The following is a 19,879-nucleotide window of genomic DNA, read 5'->3' as shown; positions in this document are numbered from 1 at the left end:
AGGTGTTCCGCGGCATGTGGGATCTTCCTGGACCAGTGATCAAAACCATCTCCCCTGTATTGGCAGGTGATTCTTTTTTTGTTATTTTGTTTGTTTGTTTGTTTTTGCGGTACACGGGCCTCTCACTGTTGTTGCCTCTCCCGTTGCGGAGCACAGGCTCCGGACGTGCAGGCTCAGCGGCCATGGCTCACGGGCCCAGCCGCTCCGCGGCATGTGGGATCTTCCCATACCGGGGCACGAACCCGTGTCCCCTGCATCAGCAGCCGGACTCTCAGCCGCTGCGCCACCAGGGAAGCCCTGGCAGGTGATTCTTAACCACTGCGCCACCAGGGAAGTCCCTAAAGGGTCACTTTAATTCTCTTGTATCTGTTCTTGTCCTCTTTTTTTTTTTAAGTGTAACTATTCTGTTTTACAGTAGTGTAACTGTTCTATTTAATGCCATAAGGAGGTAGTTAGATCTTACATGCAATAAAATGCAGAAATAGGAATGAAAAAATACCTGGCAGAAAAATGACTAATATAAACAAAAGTATTTCAGTACTCTCAAGACAGAATTCTAGGCACAGTCACTGCTGTAGTGTTTTGCTGAGGGAGAATATGAAATTTCCTCCTCTGAAGATGCTGAAAAGTGGGCTCCATTCTCTTCTACTTGGGGGCCTTACTCCTGTCCTATTACATCAGTGCCCTATGCTGAGATGCTCTCGGGGCCTAGAGGGGTGCATGGGGAGAGACATACAGCAGGGGTGGGAAATCTGTGACTGTCCGCTTAGTGCCTTCTGCTTCTCATACTTGGGGAAGCTGGTGTATACAGGGGACAATGCATGAGTATTTTTTGAAAAGCTATAGCCAACTCTTAAAATATTTATGGTTATTATGATAGTATAAACGGCCTGGCTAAAGTCAAGGAAAAGTTGCCAGATCTCCATTTATCCATTAGTGGCAACTTTTTTTTGAATGAGCATTTCATGATCAGGGCTTCTACAAAGTGTGATAGGTGGAAAAGAAGGCTATTTTAGGATCTTATTTTAGGATTCTCAAATCCTAAGGAAGAGATGCAAAGAAACTATAAAATGACTGAAAGTTGATGGGAATATGGGGAAGAGGGAAAGGGCTGGCTGGGGTGGCCCACAGCCACTGTATTCCTGAAAATTAAGGTTAACTTGCTAGCTTGTAGAATTGGTGATAACTAACAAGTGTCCCATTTCTTCTGCCTGTTGATACAAAACAGTGAGACGGTTTAAGCGGAAGCATCTTACAGCCGTCGACTGCCAACATCTGGCTCGCAGTCACTTGGCCGTGACCCAGCCCTTCTGTCAAAGATGGACAAACAGAGACCCGAACCACGGTCTCTATCCTAGACCCAGAACCAAAAGAGGGACTAGAGGTATGTCTTTCCCCCAAATATCTTGCGTTTCAGAATCTGTAGTGTGTGTGGCCTTTGAGTATCTCCCGGTATTTGTAAATACTGCTACTGTGATCTTGTGGTTCTGTTGCAGTAGTTTGACACTTTTTCACTATTTGTGAGTTTTCTATGAAAATTCCATCCTATCACAGTGGTTGGTAAAAGCCCCAGAAAAGCACGGCTGAATGAATTATACTAGCTGGCTTAACTTTAACGTGGTAGGGAACACGTCCCAGCATCACCATGATACCATTCTGGAACCGTCGTGATTTCCTGACTCTTCAGCAGTCTTCTTTGTCCAATCCATCACGAGGTCCACCGTATCACTCTTTTTCTCCCAAACGTCCCCTCACTCAGTGCTTTTACGGTAGACTGTGCCCTCAGTCACCTCCTACCTGGGCTGCTGCAATAACCCTCTCCTTGCCTTCAGACTTTATTTTTTCCATATCAGCTCGAATATCAAATAATGTTCCTGAGTACCATTTTCTGTCATGTCACTGCCACTCTCAAGAACCTCCAGTGTGGTATGTTCCCTGTTACTGTGAGGGACTCAGGCTCAATCCCCTGACGTTATTACATGCAGGCTCTACTTCTGGCAGATTGTTTTCCTTATGACCCATTTAGTGCCAAGTGAATTCCCACTTTCATTAATACCTGTTTGTATAATCCAGATTGTCTTATTTCCCTGTGATATATCTCATTTCAGAATCCAACTCGGATCTCACTAGTCATCTTCAATTCTTGTGATGTGATTGTAGTCTCTGTTTACCACTTTTTGGAACCACTGTAACCAATTGTATGAGGCAGTTTTAAACTCGGTGGTTATATAGTGTTTGATATTTTGTCTGTTTTGTGTGTATAAGTCAGCTTCTCCTCTGTGTTGTGAGTTCTTTACTGATAAAGACTTATCAGCATGTGTGTTTCAGCGTGGAGTCCTAGCACTGAGCAGGTGGTAGCTCTTCATAAATATTGGTGTAATTAACTCCACAATTAGAAAACATCAGAATTTAACCCTGGCCTATTGCAAGGTGTACTGTGGTCCTCACACCATCCAAAGACTGGTCTCTGTCCCTTTCCAAATGTGTATCTGACTGTATGATAGAGCCCAATATAAATATTTTTTGGATTAATCTATTTATATAATCAGTTGACCAGTAAAATACATCCTTGTCTCTTTTCTCTATTAAAATAGATAATTGAAAATTAGTTTGTCTTATTTGGGTCAACAAAGGGTCATCAGTCATTATTCACTTCTTGTTCACCTTGTTTGGGTTCTCTCTCCAGGTCGAGGATGCCTGGGATACAACCCTGAATTCTTCCTCGCTGGCCAGCAGCAGCGCACCAATGACATGGCCAAAAGCAATTCTGTGGGCCAGGACAGCTCTAAGGACTCGGAGGACGAGATGATTTTTGCTGCAGAAGGCCACTGCACCCTGCCTCAGGGAGGTGATGGAGCAGTACGGCCACGCTCGTCAGGGAAGCGGTCTCGGTCCTCCGAGGACGAGAGGAATCAAGCCACAGGGACCAGTCAGTGGGATGGGGTTTCTAGGAAGACCCCACGGCATCATCTGTCCCTGTCGTGCAGACAGCCCAGGGAAGGCAGGCAGGAGGCAGAGGATGGTGTGTCGTGGTTCTCTGCGCAGCCTGGAGAATCCAGCCAGGAGGTGGAGGACATTGGTCCTGATCCTGTTCCTGACGCTTACTATGGGCTTCTTGGGACCTCGCCCTGCCAGGAACCCCAGAGCCACATCTGCAGCCTGCCCAGTGAGGTCCTGAGGCACATCTTTGCTTTCCTCCCCATGGAAGACCTCTACTGGAATCTGAGCTTGGTGTGCCACTTTTGGAGGGAGATAATCAGTGATCCACTGGTACGGAAAGCACTTTTCGTTCTCTCGTGTTTTCTCTAAAAAGTCCATGGATTCACTTCACTTAATGCATACTCCTGACAGTGGCGTTTCTTCAGAAATGTTGGTGTCCATTTGCCTCCAGGATCAAATCCCAATCTCCTGGAGGCAACCGGGACCTTCTGTGTGTGTCCCACCTTATTATTCCAGGCTCATTGCTGACTTCATTCCAGTCCATTCCTGTATTCTGTCCACAACCAATGATGTTCTGTTTCCCAACTGTGGACTGCACAGTACTTCCCTTATGTTGGTCTAATCTGCACCCCACTTCCCCCAGCCAACCAAAAGGGCCCCTCATAGCTCTGTTGATGTCTTTCCTCTTCAAGGCTGCACTCTTAGACTAACGCTTTCCCATTCCATCCCATTGAAATCACACACTCTCTTCCTTGTGCTAGTATAGTGATTTATACCTCTGTTCAAGCTTATCATGTTCTGTTATGGTCTTAGAGAGCCTTCTTCCTCCCTGTAAATTATTAGCATATTGCTAGAGGGCTGGTTGTCCTGTTTGGTTTTGCATTCGGCACTGTCTCACGATGTTCTACGTACAGTAGGTGATTAGTAAATGAGTGTTGCGTTTAGTCACAAGAGTACCTTTTGAAGATGACACAGGGGCAGCCCGTGATCTCAGAAAGGATTTCCTGATACCGTTATCCTGTGCCCTGCCCTTCCCTTTGTTGTGTCATTATACTTCCCAAGTTCAGGTCTCCAGTAAGCCTGAGGGCTGGGAGAATGTTCTCCTTAGCTTGTATGTCCCTTAGACCAGATATTGGGAATAAACCAGAGGTAGAGAGTTTAATTTATTCTTCAAATGCATTGAAGTTTAAAACCTTGGATATGGAGGGAAAGGTGGATATATCAAAACTTAGTACATTTCTCTTCCAAGCCCAAAAGATTTTGGAGGAAATTTCATATCGCTCTTGCTCCATTCTTTGCCTGGGGTCTTGTCTCCTACTTTCTAAGAAATATCTTTCTGTTTTTATTTGTGGACTCTGTTTTGGTTCAGTATTTCTACCCATTTAATTATCTCTCTGATGTGAACTGGGGATAGATGAGGTTTCACTCCATTCTGCTCGAGAAGATTTTGGGAAGGTATCCCAGCTTATCCTTACCTCTTGATGTTTTTATCATCACCAGCAATGACTTGGTTATTTTCAGTGACCTTGTCACAGCTCTCATTTTCTTTTTATTTCTTGTAGTGTCTTTGTCTGGCTTTGGTATAAGGTTATGCTGGCCTCAGAATAAGTCTGCAAGTGCTCCCTCCTCTTCAGTTTTTTTGAAGAGTTTGAGGGGGATTGATGTTAGTTCTTCTTTAAATGTTCAGTAGAATTTTTCAGTGAAGCAGTCTGGTCCTGGACTCTTAACTTTTTGGGAGGCTTTTGATTACCGATTCAGCCTCTTTACTAATTATTGGTCTGTTCAGATTTTCTGTTTCTTCATCATTCAGTCTTTGTAGGTTTTGTGTTCCTAGGAATTTATCCATTTCTTCTACTATATCCAGTTGGTTGATCTGCAGTTGGTCATAGTATTCTTATAAGTCTTGTTATTTCTGTGACATCAGTTGTAATGTTCCCCTCATTTCTGAGTTCAGTTATTTGAATCTTCTCTTTTTTCCAAAATATATCTAAGGGTTGTCGATTTTGTTGATCTTGTTAAAAAAAAAAACAACTCTTAGTTCGGTACGCAGGCCTCTCACTGTTGTGGCCTCTCCCGTTGCGGAGCACAGGCTCCGGACGCGCAGGCTCAGCAGCCATGGCTCACGGGCCTAGTTGCTCTGCGGCATGTGGGATCTTCCCGGACCGGGGCACAAACCCATGTCCCCTGCATCGGCAGGCGGACTCTCAATCACTGCGCCACCAGGGAAGCCCTTATTGGTTTTTTTTCCTATTTTTCTATTCTCTATTTCATTTATCTCTGCTCTTTAGTCTTTATTATTTCCTCCCTCCTGCTAGCTTTGGGTTTAGTTTGTTCTTTTTATAGTTCCTTTAGGTGTAAAGTTAGGTTGTTGATTTGTGATCTTTCTTCATTTTTTAAAAAATATTTTTAAAACATTATTTTATTTTTGGCTGTGTTGGGTCTTCATTGCTGCACGTGGGCTTTCTCTAGTTGCGGTGAGTGGGGACTACTCTTCGTTGTGGTGTGCGGGCTTCTCATTGTGGTGGCTTCTTTTGTTGCAGAGCATGGGCTGTAGGCACGTGGGCTCAGTAGTTGTGGCTCGTAGGCTCTAGAGCACAGGCTAAGTAGTTGTGACACATGGGCTTAGTTGCTCCACAGCCTGTGGGATCTTCCTGGACCAGGGCTCAAACCTGTGTCCTCTGCATTGGCAGGCGGATTCTTAACCACTGCACCACCAGGGAAATCCAGATCTTTCTTCTTCTTGAATGTAAGTTTTTATACCTATCAACTTAACTTTTAGCCCTGCTTGCACTTCATTCCATACGTTTTGATATGGTGTGTTTTTGTTTTCATTTGTCTCAAGGTATTTTCTAATTTCTTTGTGATTTCCTTTTTGACCCATTGGTTGTTTTAAGTGTGTTGTTTAATTTCCACATATTTGTGGGTTTTCCAGTTTTCTTTCTGCTACTGATTTCTAGTTTCTATAGTGATTGAAAAACATACTTTCTATAATTTCAGTCTTTTAAAATATGTTAAGACACTTGTTTTGTGTTCTTGTACGTGATCTTTCCTGGAGAATGTTCTATGTATACTTGAGAAGATTGTATATTCTTCTGTTGCTGGATGGAGTGTTCAGTATATGCCTTTTTGGTCCAGTGTTGTTTGTTCTATCCATTCTTGAAAGTGGAGTATAGAAGTCTCCTGTTATTATGTTGCTGTCTGTTTTTCTCTTCAATTCTGTTAGTGTTTCCTTCCTAGATTTAGGAGCTCTGATATTTGGTACATGCATATTTATAATTGTTATATTTTCTTGGTGAATTGACCCTTTTATCATCAAGTAATATTCTTTGTCTCTTCTAATAATTTTTTTTAAGTTATTTATTCGGCTGCATCGGGTCTTCATCGAGGCACGCAGGATCTTCATTGCAGCGCTCGCTGTGGCGCGCGGGGTCTTTGTTGTGGCACGCGGGCTTCTCTCTAGTTGTGCTGTGCAGGTTTTCTCTTCTCTAGTTGTGGCGTGGGCTCCAGGGCACGTGGGCTCTGTAGTTTGCAGCATGCAGGCTCTAGTTGAGGTGCGTGAGCTCAGTAGTTGTGGCACGTGGGCTTAGTTGCCCTGTGGCATGTGGGATCTTAGTTCCCCGGCCAGGGATCGAACCTGTGTCCCCTGCCTTGGAAGGCGGATTCTTCACCGCTGGACCACGAAGGAAGTCCCTCTTCTAACAACTTTTGACTTAAAGTCTATTTTGTCTAATCTTAGTATAGCCACAACTCTCATGTTATTTAATCCTCGTTGAAGCTCTGAGCCATTAGTGTCCCAACAGGGACAGGACACTATTTCAGATAGGGAAATTGAAGCACTGGTTTTTCCCAGATTCTGTAAAAAGTTAATGTTGGAACCCAAACCAAGAGCCCCCCCGCTCCTAGTTTCCAACTAAAATTTGTATAATGTTTCTATCCTATTTGCCCAGCTTTTGAATTGTAGACTGTGATTGTTTTTCAAGCAATTATCTATATGTTTGTGGCCTGATCAGTTCTCTAATAGCCATTGCCTGCATGTTGTTTTGGATTTTTTAAACTGTCTAGTTCATTCCTTGGAAAAAACTGTATCACCGATACCTGATGAATGAAGAGCAAGCTGTCAGCAAAGTGGATGGCATCCTCTCGAGCTATGGCATAGAGAAGGAGTCAGACCTGTGTGTGCTGAACCTCATCCGGTGAGTCCCTGTTTCCTGGGAGGAAGTCAGTTTCCAAAGTCCTTTCCCAGAAATCAGCACTTACTGGATCACCTTTCCCATGGACGCTGCTGTGAATGTCTTACAGCTACACAGCCACCACTAAGTGCTCCCCGAGTGTGGACCCTGGACGGGCGTTGTGGAGTCTGAGGGATCACCTCCTCCTCCCCGAGGCAGAGGCCTGCGTGCGCCAACACCTCCCCGATCTCTACGCTGCCCCTGCCGTATGTGAAGAGGCTGCAGGGAGGGGAGGGTTGGGGAGGCGACACCTTTTCTCTTTGGAAGAAAGTGTATTGGTGATCAAGTTTGGTTGAAGGTTATTTTAGATTTATTTTCAAAATCTTCCTTCAGCCTTTGCTTTGAAGCCTTAATCTTGTCATTGGTCCCATAGAGAAATAAAAGGCTACATTGTTATAGATTCTTTAATTTGGAAGGAATTTTAAAAAGTATTTCATCCGATTTCCCATTCTGTTGAGCAGTTCCAACAGAGGATGGTCATCTAGCCTCTACACACCTTGATTAGTAAGGACTTCTTTACAAAGCAGCCCATTGTATTGTTGACACCTTGGGTTATTTGAAAGAACCAGAGAAAAGAAGGATTTTGTACTGACACACAGTGAGTTAATGAGAAGCTGGAAATAGTCTCCAGTTTCCTTTGTCTTGTGGCTTCTCATCTGGATAGCGATTCTTCTTAAATTTTGTTTTGGAAGCCACACACAACCTCAGCCTCATTCTGCAGCCAGTCGAGGGTTGGAAATCCAGCCGTGTGCATTTCTCTGTCCATCTTTAGTGAAGTGATTGTCGATGGAGTGAGATTTGTTTCCCAGTATGGTTGTAGTGAAAGGTGTGTGGAACTTTGCTTTTGTGGATGCATTTTTAACAGGGAGGCTTGCAGTAAAGTTAAGAATGATAGTTATATACTTATATGTCTATTATTATTATTTTTATTTTTATTTGGTTGTGCTGGGTCTTAGTTGCGGCAGGTGGGCTCCTTAGTTGCGGCTTGCCGGCTCCTTAGTTGTGGCTTGCGAACTCTTAGTTGAGGCCTGCATGTGGGATCTAGTTCCTTGATCAGGGATCGAACCCAGGCCCCCTGCATTGGGAGCGTGGAGTCTTGACCACTGAGCCACCAGGGAAGTCCCTATATGTCTGTTACTGATATTTCCATGTTAGTGAACATTTTCTTAGACATTAATAAATGGAGCATACTGTGTCCATAATAATAAATTTTCAATAACTTAGTTAACTTAATATTTAATAAGTATTAAATAATAATAATATAAATACTAAATTAACATCTTAATGCCATTGAATTGTCAGTCTTGATTTCCCCCTAAAGACTGCTGTCTTCTTTTGTATCCCCCAGTTTTTGTGCCTCCCAGATGGGCACCCATTTAATAGTGAGCTTGTTTGACTTGAGTGTCTGGACCTCAGAGCTCACACTGACCTGGTGCGGGTGGGGTGGGCTGGTGAGGAGGCGGGAGGATCACGTCTGTGCAGCGTCTTGCATTAAGTACTTTATAAATGTTATTTAATCAAAGAAAACTTAAGAACTCAAACCCAAAAATGATGAGAAAGAAGGAATCCAGGGTAAAAGGAGACATGCCTGGTGTTTCCCAAATGTCATTCAGGAAGTTTGCGCTCCGTTTAGACGGTCTGAGGAAGGTACACGAACCCCAAACCTGGCTTTCTTCACCGGCTGTCCCATGTGATTCTTACCGGTTGTGTTTTGGGTCTCGTCTCCTGTCCTGTCCACCTCCCTTTTCAGGGTGTCAACGTGTGGGCCTTGGTGGCGGCCATCATCCTCCTGTCCAGCAGCGTCAATGACATCCAGCAGCTGCTCTTCTGCCTCCGGCGGCCCAGCTCCACAGTGACCATGCCAGACATCACTGAGACTCTGTACTGCATTGCCGTGTTGCTCTACGCCATGAGGGAGAAAGGGATCAACATCAGCAACCGGTAACTGGCCCCCGCCCTGCCCCTTCCCCGCGTTACCACTGGGCGAGCCCCACCACCCACTGCTCTGCCAAGTTCTCCGTGAGGTTTGAGTGCAGTGATGCAGGCAAGCGGGCTCTGTGAATGTGAGGTGCCGTGGGGTCGTACACCATCCCCAAGATAGTGTTTACCTTCAGGACTGTTGAGCCTGGAGTGGACGGAGCCTTCTGTGTTCATACGTGGCTACATTTTGTTCCCCAAAGAGCACATCCTGGTGTATCTCCTTTGCCTCTGCCCACCGCAGCCAGGCATCTCTCCCAGAACCGTGCTTTCCAAATATTTACCTCCAACAGTGCAGGTAAATATAGCTCAGCTCTAGGTATATTTAAACCCTTTTCTTCCCTTTTTTTCATAAAATGGTGGTACATATTTTATTTTTAGCAATGATTAGGAGTCTAAAAAACATCTGAGGAAAAATAAGATACAGGTCATGACTGAATTTGAAAATCTCTAATCTGCTTTTTTCCTGTTAGGATTCACTACAACATTTTCTATTGCCTGTATCTTCAGGAGAATTCCTGTGCTCAGGCCACAGCAGTCAAAGAGGAACCATCGGTCTGGCCAGGGTATGTCTGTAAGGGTGTGTGTGTGTGGACGTCTTTGATTCCTGACTCTCGTACTTGAAGAGGAAAAGGTGTTTTGTTTTAACTACTTTATTGAGTTATAATTTACATTACATAAAATTCACCCATTTTAGTTGTATAATTCAATAATTTTTAGTAGATTTACTGAGTGTGCAACTAACATCATAACCTAGTTTTAGAACAATTTAATCACCCAAAGGGGGGGCGGCCCTCCCCTTTTTTCTGGTTAAATTTTATTCATCCCATTTGGTTTCCTGTTTCATTTTTGACAGTCTATCACCTGATCTTTTCAATTCCTTATTCTTTTCCTGATTTCTCTTCTGTAATGATTATAGCAAGAAAACAACCATCCAGCTGACACATGAACAACAGCTGATCCTAAGCCATAAGATGGAACCTCTCCAGGTGGTAAAAATTATGGCATTTGCAGGTAAGGGGGCTGCCATTCCTGGAATGCCTCTTACCACCTTACCCGCCACCTGCCAGAATATCTTTACCTTAATCTATTATTGAACTGCTGCAATTAAATCATCTAAAAAGCAGTTGCCAAGGAATAATTGCTTTTTCTTACCACTCCAGGGGGGCATCCACACTGGACTTCCTGGTGAACAAATGGTCCATAGGAGTTTGTTTGTGGGGTAGATGCCACTGGGATTGATCCAGCCTATTATGTATCATCATATCTGCTCAGACACTGATTGCTTATGGGGCGGTAGTTCATGTGAATCCCTTGTTCAGACAGTGTCAGGAGCTCCTTGATTTCTGTAGGGTGAAGTCTGGAAGGACCTCCTACCTTTTGGTTCTGACATACATTCCTCAGTCAGCTAATTGTGCTTCCTGGCTCTTAAAGTACTTGGTTGCTCTTTGAACCTTTGCTCATACTATTTTCTCTACCTGGAATGCCTTCCCGCTTCTTTTCTGCCTAAATATCCTACTAAAAACAACAGCCACTTTATCAAATGTCTGCCCTGTGCTAATCCTAACATTCTGTGAGGTTGGTTTATTTATTTATTTTTTGGCTGCACTGCGTGGCATGCAGGATCCTAATTCCCCAGGGATTGAACCCATGCCCTCTGCGGTGGAAGTGTGGATGGCCAGGGAATTTCTGGTTCATTTTATGTATGAGGTTTTAAAGCTCAGGGAAATTAAAATGATGTGGTCCAGATTAAATGAGCAAATACGTGGTGGAGGTAGAATTCAAAGCTGGATCTATTTCTCTCCAGAAACGTGCCTTTTCGCCTACCCTCCCCGTCCCCTACTTCCTCTATCTCTCTGCCATCCGATGTTGACCCCCGTCACTTCTGTGTCTTCTTGGTGGAGGCTTCCTCAGCCCTTTGAGACCTCCGTGATTCTGAACTCTCACTGTGACTAATCTGTATTAACTGTTTGGTGCCTGATTACATAGGAAGAATAGCCAACACACACCTTCTGTAAACACCTCCACACTATGTCATTGATCTGTTGATCTTCAAACAGCCCTGGTAGGTAGGAAAGGAGGTGCTATTTTTCTTCTTTTATAGGCGAGATTTTCTTTTTTGTTTCCAGATCCATATTCTTTTTCACTCTACTGTGTTACCATTATTCTCTTTTTTTTTGTTCCAGTTGTTCCAACTGTGTTGGTGTTTTATTCCCAACTAGATTGTAATGCAGGAACCTAGCTTTGTGTTTGTGACATGCCTAGTGTAGGGCTGAATATGCAATAGGTGCTCAGGAAATACTTGTTCAGTGGGTGACAGTTGACTAACTGAATAACTGAATGAAAGGCGGGGAGGAGGGGCAGATAGGATAGTTCAGAACGGTTTGGAAGGATCCTTGAATCTCATTTTCATGCTCTTGCTGTCGAAGCATGAATGGTGCCTAGGCCAGCATAGCTACCGTTTATGAGTTCCTCTGCTGGGTACCTGGGTAATTATCCTGCACACCCTATGAGGTCAGTGTTACCCACACAGGCTGAGGAGCAGACTGAAGTGGCCCCTTTAGAGCTGCAGGGTCTGCTACCCCAACCCAGGTGGCTCTGTCTTGAGTCTGCTGCTCCCTTCACAGCACCGTTTTTAGTTTTCATCAGTACTGGAAAACTTGCCACTGTCTGGTCCCAGACAAGCAGGGAGATAGGCATGGGTGGGACCCGATTATAGCATCTGTGGGAACCGTTATTCCTGGTCAGAGGATCACCTCCCTTGCTCTTGGCTTCCTCAGGCACTGGGAAGACCTCCACCCTGGTCAAGTACGCTGAGAAGTGGTCTGAGAGCAGGTTTCTGTACGTGACCTTCAACAAGAGCATCGCCAAGCAGGCCGAGCTCGTCTTCCCCAGCAATGTCATCTGCAAGACCTTCCACTCCATGGCCTATGGACACATCGGGCGCAAGTGAGCATCATGGTGCCACTGTTGCCATTACGTCCAGTTACTGCTCTCACGTTGCAGTCAGTACACCACAGTGACTCGGAGAAAACTTAGTGCTTTATCTTCACTTACAGGCAGGGAATATGGCCATAGATTGAGTAATTTTTACTTCACCCCATAGAGATATATTGCTACTGAGGGAAGCTTAACACTGTCTCACTGAGGGAGGCATTTTCATGTCTCTGGAACTGAGGCACAGAAGGTCAGAGTGACTTGTCTAAAGTTCAGGGCATCACCAGTCTGGTTGACCCATTCAGGCTTTCCTCAGAAGCTGGAGGGGAGAAGATGGAGCTGAGGGGCACTTGTTCCAGGCACCCAGGGCCTCTAAGCCGTGTCCCCTTGGACGAGAAAGCTTCAGGGAGCTTCGAGGGTCCCCCCCTGGGGCCTCCTGGAGTCTGGTCCACACCTTGGAACAGTGGTATCTGCTGTGAGCCACTTCGTCTCCTGGGTTATTAGATGTGAATTCTGGAAAGTGTAACGGAGCCCTTTCCTATCCTACGAGGACCTCACTCACCTCCTCAGGCTTTTTTTTGTCACCTGTATGTCCCACTTCCAGTGACCTGGTGGTGTCATTGGAGAGAAGGGGGCAGGCCTGGGGGAGACACTAAATCGCGAGTTGCCACAAAAGCCAACCCGGTGCCTTTGGGACGTGCGTTGCAGGTACCAATTGAAGAAGAAGTTGAATCTCTTCAAGTTAACCCCCTTCATGGTCAACTCTGTCCTCGCTGAAGGGAAGGGTGGCTTCATAAGGGCCAAGCTAGTTTGTAAGACTCTGGAAAACTTCTTTGCTTCGGCTGACGACGAGCTGACGATCGACCACGTGCCCATCTGGTGTAAGAACAGCCAGGGACAGAGAGTCATGGTCGAGCAGAGCGAGAAGCTGGTGAGTGTCTCAGTCCCTTTGGAGTTAGGGCTCGGGAGGAACAAGGGCTCGACACGGTGCCAGTTTGTACTGGTCTTTGATGTCTTTAGAGCTGCTGGCAGGAGGTAGAGGTGGAGGGGAGACCGTAGGCCGGTTGTGCTGGCTGCGAAGTGTACAGGGTTTTCTGTGAAGAGCACTCATCTTGCTTAGTCCTCAGCCTGGTCCTCCATTTCACAGATGGGGCTCCTGCCCAGGGTTTATAAGAGCTCGTCGTGGGGTCTGCTGGTCCAGGGTCTAAAGATGTGATTCTCTTTTCTAATTTTTATCAAGTCTTTTCAGTCGTTGACCACACTTTTTATGAATTAACTGTCGGTCATAAATCTAGAGGAATCATCTAGCCTTTCTTGGTTCATCAGATGCTGTGCTCCCTGAGCGATGCTCTACCTCTGGGTGTGGTCCAGCCCCTGGCTTTTGCCCATCTGGGCGCCTGACGTTGACATGAGGCCCTCGTGGAGCCGGGGGAGGTCAGGGAGTGGCTGCCGTTCACCGTGAGCTGGGGCCTTTGCTTTGACCCCTGCACATGGACATGAACTCCTGATTTCAGGGTCGTGACCTTCACATCACCGTGTCACTTGCTTTCTAGAACGGTGTCCTCGAAGCGAGCCGACTTTGGGACAACATGCGGAAGCTGGGCGAGTGCAAGGAGGAGGCTTACCATATGACGCACGACGGTACGCATGCGCCCAGTCCTGAGCCCCGCCGTGGACCCTCCTCATTCCGATTTCTGACTCTTGTGCCCCTTCTTGTAGGCTACTTGAAACTCTGGCAGCTCAGCAAGCCTCTGCTGGCCTCTTTTGATGCCATCTTTGTGGACGAGGCCCAGGACTGTACCCCAGGTGATAAGCCATTCAGGACACCAGTAGTCCCAAACACATAGCAACAGTGTTGTGAATGTGTAAGAGGACACGTGTGTGCATAAGTCGATGATTCTTGTCTGTCATGAGGAGGAGCGCGTGACGCTTAGTCATTCAGAAACCCTTCGCTGTCTGACTGGATTTCAGCACTTGTCTCTCCACCCCCACCCTCACCCAAAGGAGACTTAATTTTCTCTGAATGTTTTGCTTGCGTTATTCTTAAAATATTGCCTGAGCCTAGGTCACCAGATGATTGGGTTGAGACTCATGTGGAGGGGGAAAAGGTAGTCAATTTAGAGTGAACAATTTGTGTTGTGTATTTTTCCAGTGGCTGATAGAAAATAGTGTGACTTGGTCATTTTAGGGCCTTAAATTATAATATCAGAGAAGATAACTTGCCTCATTTTATATTTGCCTATGTGGTTTCTTATACTCAATAATTTATTCAGGAGTAAAAATAATCTGCATTCGTAGGGTTAGAAGCTGTTTCTTTTGTTTGTTATAAAATCATTTCTTTGGACTGAGTGCACCTATGCTGGAGGGAAAGATAACTCTGTTGTCCAGTGTGCAAGCGTTTTCATCCTTTTCTGTCTTAAGTTTGGTTTCTTTTTGCTCCGTGGGTTGGTGTCGCTTCAGAGCCCTTACTTTCCATCTTCTTGGTCGCAGCGATCATGAACATAGTTCTGTCTCAGCCATGTGGGAAAATCTTCGTGGGGGACCCACACCAACAGATCTATACCTTCCGAGGTGCAGTCAACGCTCTGTTCACAGTCCCTCACACGCACGTCTTCTATCTCACACAGGTAAGCGCTGTCTTTGCTTCCCAGTCCCCAGACGCGTATATACACACAAGCCTTGTGGCTCCCCACCCTGGTTCTCCAGTGTTGACTACGTGCCAGGGCCCGTGTAAGGCTTTTCATGAGGCTCACTGTGTGTAGCAAATCCGTGCCTCTAAGCAGTGGCTCTCCGTGGTTCTCAGGGGGTCTGCGAAGTCAAAACTGTTTTCATAATAGTTATCTGCCTCTTGCACTATGTTGACATTTGCACTGATGATGCAAAGTCAGTGGTGAGACTGTGGCTGAGAATCTCGGCTTCGGTACCAGCCAGTCCTAGCAGTTGCCTTATTCTTCACTGCAAGGCACTGAGTCAAAAAAGAAAGCAGGCAGTTCACTAAGAACATCTTTTGTTTTTAAGAGTACTATTTTTTTTTAATATGTATTTTTATTTATTATCTTCATTGTAGCACACAGGATCTTCTGGTTGCAGCATGCAAACTCTTAGTTGTGGCATGCCTATGGGATCTAGTTCCCTGACCAGGGATCGAACCTGGGCCCCCTGCATTGGGGGCGCAGAGTCTTACCCACTGGACCACGAGGGAAGTCCCTACTAAGAACATCCTTGATGGCACAGGAAAAATGATTAATTTCATTACTGTAGACCCTTGAGTCTATCTCTCTCACAGTCTGTGTGATGAAATGGGAAGTAGGATGAAGTCCTTCTGCCCCTGCGGTGTGCTGCTGTCTGACCAGGAGCACTTTTGTGATTGTGTTGTGAGCTCCACCGCTGCTTCTTTCGTTTGTGCTTGAACAAGCAGTTGACGGACCAACTCTGGTTATTCAGACTTGGGGATTTGGCATTTTCTCAAAAACGCATGCTATGAGCTGTGACTTCAAGGAAAACAGCTGACGTATGTATTGCCGAAGATAAACTTCTTGCTTTCAAGTGAAATCCAGATTTTGGAAACCTTGTTTCCAGCATGAGCATGGCAACTCCTGGGGCCTTGATTATCTGGAAAAGCTGCTACATGTTCCTCCCCTTTTCAGCACTCATCTTTGTGAGGCTGTCACACCAGGCTGGATGCAGACAGAGCTCTGAGATTCGGCTGTCTTAAGCTGGGCACTAAAAACATTTGCAAAAATGTAAAAACAGTGCCACTCTTCTCTCTAACTTCTGTTTTGGAAAATACCATTAAAATTTTTTTTTTTTAATTTTTTGGCTGTGTCAGGTCTTGTTGCTGCGGGCGGGCTTTCTCTAGTTGCGGTGAGTGGGGGCTACTTTTTGTTGCAGTGTGCAGGCTTCTCATTGCGGTGGCTTCTCTTGTTGTGGAGCACGGGCTCTAGGCATGCGGGCTTCAGTAGTTGCAGCATGAGGGCTCAGTAGTTGCGGCGTGTGGGCTCTAGGGCACCGCCGTGGGCTCAGTAGTTGTGGCTCTCAGGCTCTAGAGTGCAGGCTCAGTAGTTGTGGTGCATGGGCTTAGTTGCTCCACGGCATGTGGATCTTCCCGGACCAAGGCTCGAACCCGTGTCCCCTGCACTGACAGGTGGATTCTTAACCACTGTGCCACCAGGGAAGTCCTGAATAATACCGTTTTAAAAATATGTTCTGTATGTTATCATGTAATGGGGTTATTGTTATATTGAAATGCACTAAAGTTGCTAATGTGGTAATTGTAGGTAGGTGCAACTCACGTAAATGATAAGCGTCTTTGGGTGCTCACTAATTTTTTAAAGTATGAGGAGTCGTGAGACTAAAAGGTGTGAAAACCACTGCTTTTAAGAAACTCACTTCTAGTGAGAGGATGTGAGACTGCCAGCGAAAGTGCCAGCGTCATCTAAACTGTGTTCTGTTCTTTTCTAGGAGGCCCTGTAGCCCACTCAGTGACCTTATTTCCTGGAGTTTCCCTTGTTTGCTGTAGTGACTTAGGGTGGCGTCAACCCAGAGGAATTATTATTTTTTTTTTTTTCCAGAGGAATTATTTTTAATAGACGTTTTTTAGTTTCAGATATATAGAAGAGTTGAGAAGATAGTATAGAAAGTTCTTACACATCCTACATTCAGTTTCCTTTATTATTCACGTCTTATATTCGTGTGGTACATTTGCTACAGTTAATGAACTACCGTGGATACATTATATAAACTAAAGTCCATCGTTTATTCAGATCTCCTTGGTTTTTTGCCAAATGTCCTTTTTCTATTCCAGGATCTTATTCAGGTGGCCCTATCTGCATTCAGTTGTCAAGTCTTCTTAGGCTCCTATTGGCTGTGCTCTGTGGTTTCTCACACTTGTCTTTTTTTTGGACCTTGAAGAGGACTGGTTAGGTGTTCTGTCGGATACCACTCTGTTGGTGTTTGTCTGGTGGTTGCACTGATGTTTTGGGAGGAAGGCCTTGGAAGAAAAATTGCCATTTTCATTACAAGGTATTGGGGGCCCGTACTGTCAACGTGGTTTATTTATTTATTTATTTATTTTAAAAATATTTATTTATTTGGTTGCACTGGGTCTTAGTTACGGCAGGCGGGCTCCTTAGTCGTGACATGTGAACTCTCAGTTGGGGCATGCATATGGGATCTAGTTCCCCAACCAGGGATCGAACCTGGGCCCCCTGCATTGGGAGTGTGTAGTCTTACCCACTGCGCCACCAGGGAAGTCCCCCATCAACATGATTTATAACTGATGATGTTGTCTTGGTCCCCTGGCTGAAGTGGTGCTTGGCAGTTCCCTTCACTGTGAAGTGACTCCCCCCACCACCCCTCCACACTGTGTGCCTTGGAAGGAAGTCACTGCCCTCAGTGCTCACTTGGGAACAAGAGTTGGAGTGTCTACATAGATTATTCGGAATTCTTCTGCAAAGATTTTGTGTCTTCTCTTCCATTTATTCATTTATTTATTTGTGTCAGTATGGACTCGTGGATCTTTATAATTTGAGTTACGGCTCACTTAGAATAGTTCTATAGCAACAAAGTACTGTTTGTTGAAAGTCTTGCTTTCCTTAGGCTGTGTTATTGATATTCACCAAAGTACATAATACTTCATTACCTTAAGTTATAAGTGAATGGAAAAAGGCAATAAATACCACGAGTTTGGGCAAGAATGGTGTCTTTCCAGCTACAGTGGTCAAGGGATTAGTGTGTTGGGCCGCGTTTTGAAGTTACTGCCATGCAGCACGGCAGGGGGAGGGCAGGGAACGCTCAGGAAATGGTGATTAGTCCCGTGGCCGGTTATGTAGGGTTTGAATCGATGTTGAGGGAGCCTCAGGGGGCAGGGAGAGACCCCCTTCCTCCCTTAATTTTCTGTATAATATACGCTTCTTTGTTAGAGGCAGTTTGGAAGGAATGGTAGATTTGCTTAAAAGAAAAGTTTGCTGCTGGTCTCACGGAACGAAGGGGCTAAGGCTGTCCAGGCTGCGGGAGTCCTGAAAGTCCACACGTCACCTTTTCTTCGTGGAGTGCTCGTCCTTTTTGTGGCGAGGCACGGGGCTTGATGAACACATGAGGGAAAGATTCAAGTGGCAGAGGGAAAAGAGGCCAAGTTGGGAAGGCATGAGGTAGGGGTCTCTGAGCTGCGCTGGGAGCAGTGGTAAGAAAACGACTGTAGAAAGCATGGTGGAAGATTGTCAAGGTTTGGATTTGGGGGCAAGAGATAAAGAAAAGCAGGTAACTCTCAGGTTTCAAGATAGAAAATGCTATTCTGAAAACTTAGAATGGTGATTCTTTGCTTGCCAAGCTCCTGTTCTGTGTAAGTCGGTTTACAGTAGGGAATTCCCAAGTACCCATTCCAGGTCGGGCGAGTCAGAGATGCTCAGTGGGGTTTGGCGAGGCCAGGCCTTGGCGGTGGTAGCAATGTGCTCACGTTCTTCAGGGGGTGTTAACTCCTTTCATTGTGTTGTTCTCCCACAGAGTTTTAGGTTTGGTGTGGAAATTGCCTATGTGGGAGCTACAATCTTGGATGTCTGCAAGCGAGTAAGAAAAAAGACTTTGGTTGGAGGCAACCATCAGAGTAAGGCTTTCAGTTACTCGTATTTGTTACACAGATTAGCTTCCCTCTTTATCTGGATTTGCCCTAGAGTTTGTGCTCTCTCCCAAAAGGTGGCATTCGAGGTGACACGAAGGGGCAGGTGGCCCTGCTGTCCCGGACCAACGCCAACGTGTTTGATGAGGCCGTCCGGGTGACGGAAGGAGAAGTGCCTGCCCGGATCCACCTGATAGGGGTAGGAGTGCGTTTCTGTCCTCTGCTCTCGCCCGGAAACATCGCCGACACACAGAGCCGTTGAAAACGGCCCACATGTCCAGGCTTACTCTGCACACAGGCATTTGGGTTTGTGACTGTTCCCAAGCCTGCTCTGTGAAGTCCTTCCCCCTGGCCATTCTGGTCCAGCGAGTCCTGTAAAGTCTGGCCCAGCAAGGACTGTGGACCTTTTCCTCCGTTATTTAAAAAAAAAAAAAAAGAATGCCCTTCTAACCTGTGTGCATGCGGGGCTGCCAGCTGCCTGTGAGTGTCCTGGGGTGTGATGATCGGTTGTGTAAGACAAGCGAGGTGAGGGCACAGCTGGGAGGTGCCCGGGGCTCCAGATGCAGAGTGGACACTGGTTCTAGCTCTGCTTCTTCACTAACTGTGTGTGGCTTGTGGCAGGCGACTCAGCCCCTCTTTCTCTGGGACAGCAACACTGCCTGTTTCACAGGGAAGCTAGGAGGGTTGAGTGACATGTGTACGGCGTTTTTAACTCTTGGAAGCAAGAGTTTTATGTCTAAGAGACGTTCACCCGTTCATGTATGAAAAAAATATTTTCTAGGGCCTACTATGTGTAGGCCCTCAGTACATACAGTAAGTGAATCAAAATAAAAAATTTCTGATGCTCCTTTTTTTAATTTATAAAGATTATGTAACCAAGTTACAGAAGTTTTGGAAATTAAAAGGAAAAAAATCACCCTTAATCTCAGTGTTTTATGTAAAAATTCTCATTTTTGCTAATTATTTATGTCTTTGGCCTTATAGTTGTGTATTTTTACACAATTGCATTTAGAGTGTACAAAAAAGAGTATGTGTTTTTTACTCCACCCACGAGCATATTTTCTCCCATGTTGCTACTTGAGTGACTTTACAATACTTTCTCAGTGGATGTAGCATAGTTTAGCCATCTTTGTTATTGTAAGGAAATGGTACTGTTGGAGCATCTTCCACGCCAGGCAGGATG

General features: G+C 45.5%; 1 protein-coding gene across 6 annotated transcripts in view; it reads left to right on the top strand.

Moving 5' to 3' along the window:
* The window catches only part of FBH1 (F-box DNA helicase 1), a 46,559-nt gene that overhangs the window by 10,033 nt on the left and 16,647 nt on the right, over positions 1-19,879 (top strand). For 4 of the 6 annotated variants that reach the window (XR_004348374.1, XM_032622176.1, XM_032622178.1 and 1 more), the window contains 14 exons: positions 1,229-1,384; positions 2,687-3,270; positions 7,003-7,133; positions 7,240-7,375; positions 8,920-9,110; positions 9,620-9,712; positions 10,066-10,160; positions 11,927-12,095; positions 12,792-13,014; positions 13,637-13,724; positions 13,803-13,889; positions 14,574-14,710; positions 18,585-18,684; positions 18,774-18,895. Coding sequence is in view for 5 of the 6 variants with exons in the window: in XM_032622176.1 (XP_032478067.1) it covers positions 1,229-1,384; positions 2,687-3,270; positions 7,003-7,133; positions 7,240-7,375; positions 8,920-9,110; positions 9,620-9,712; positions 10,066-10,160; positions 11,927-12,095; positions 12,792-13,014; positions 13,637-13,724; positions 13,803-13,889; positions 14,574-14,710; positions 18,585-18,684; positions 18,774-18,895 (2,312 nt within the window). In the remaining variant the exon portion in view is untranslated. Of the gene's footprint in view, positions 1-47; positions 67-1,228; positions 1,385-2,686; positions 3,271-7,002; positions 7,134-7,239; positions 7,376-8,919; positions 9,111-9,619; positions 9,713-10,065; positions 10,161-11,926; positions 12,096-12,791; positions 13,015-13,636; positions 13,890-14,573; positions 14,711-18,584; positions 18,685-18,773; positions 18,896-19,879 lie in introns of those variants that run through there. The other 2 variants (XM_032622179.1, XM_032622175.1) reach the window with 2 other exon arrangements.

The sequence above is a fragment of the Phocoena sinus genome, chromosome 2 (assembly GCF_008692025.1).
Source record: "Phocoena sinus isolate mPhoSin1 chromosome 2, mPhoSin1.pri, whole genome shotgun sequence".
Taxonomy (NCBI): domain Eukaryota; kingdom Metazoa; phylum Chordata; class Mammalia; order Artiodactyla; family Phocoenidae; genus Phocoena; species Phocoena sinus.
The sequence above is the reverse complement of the archived record's forward strand: the minus strand, read 5'-3'. Positions and strand labels throughout refer to the sequence as shown.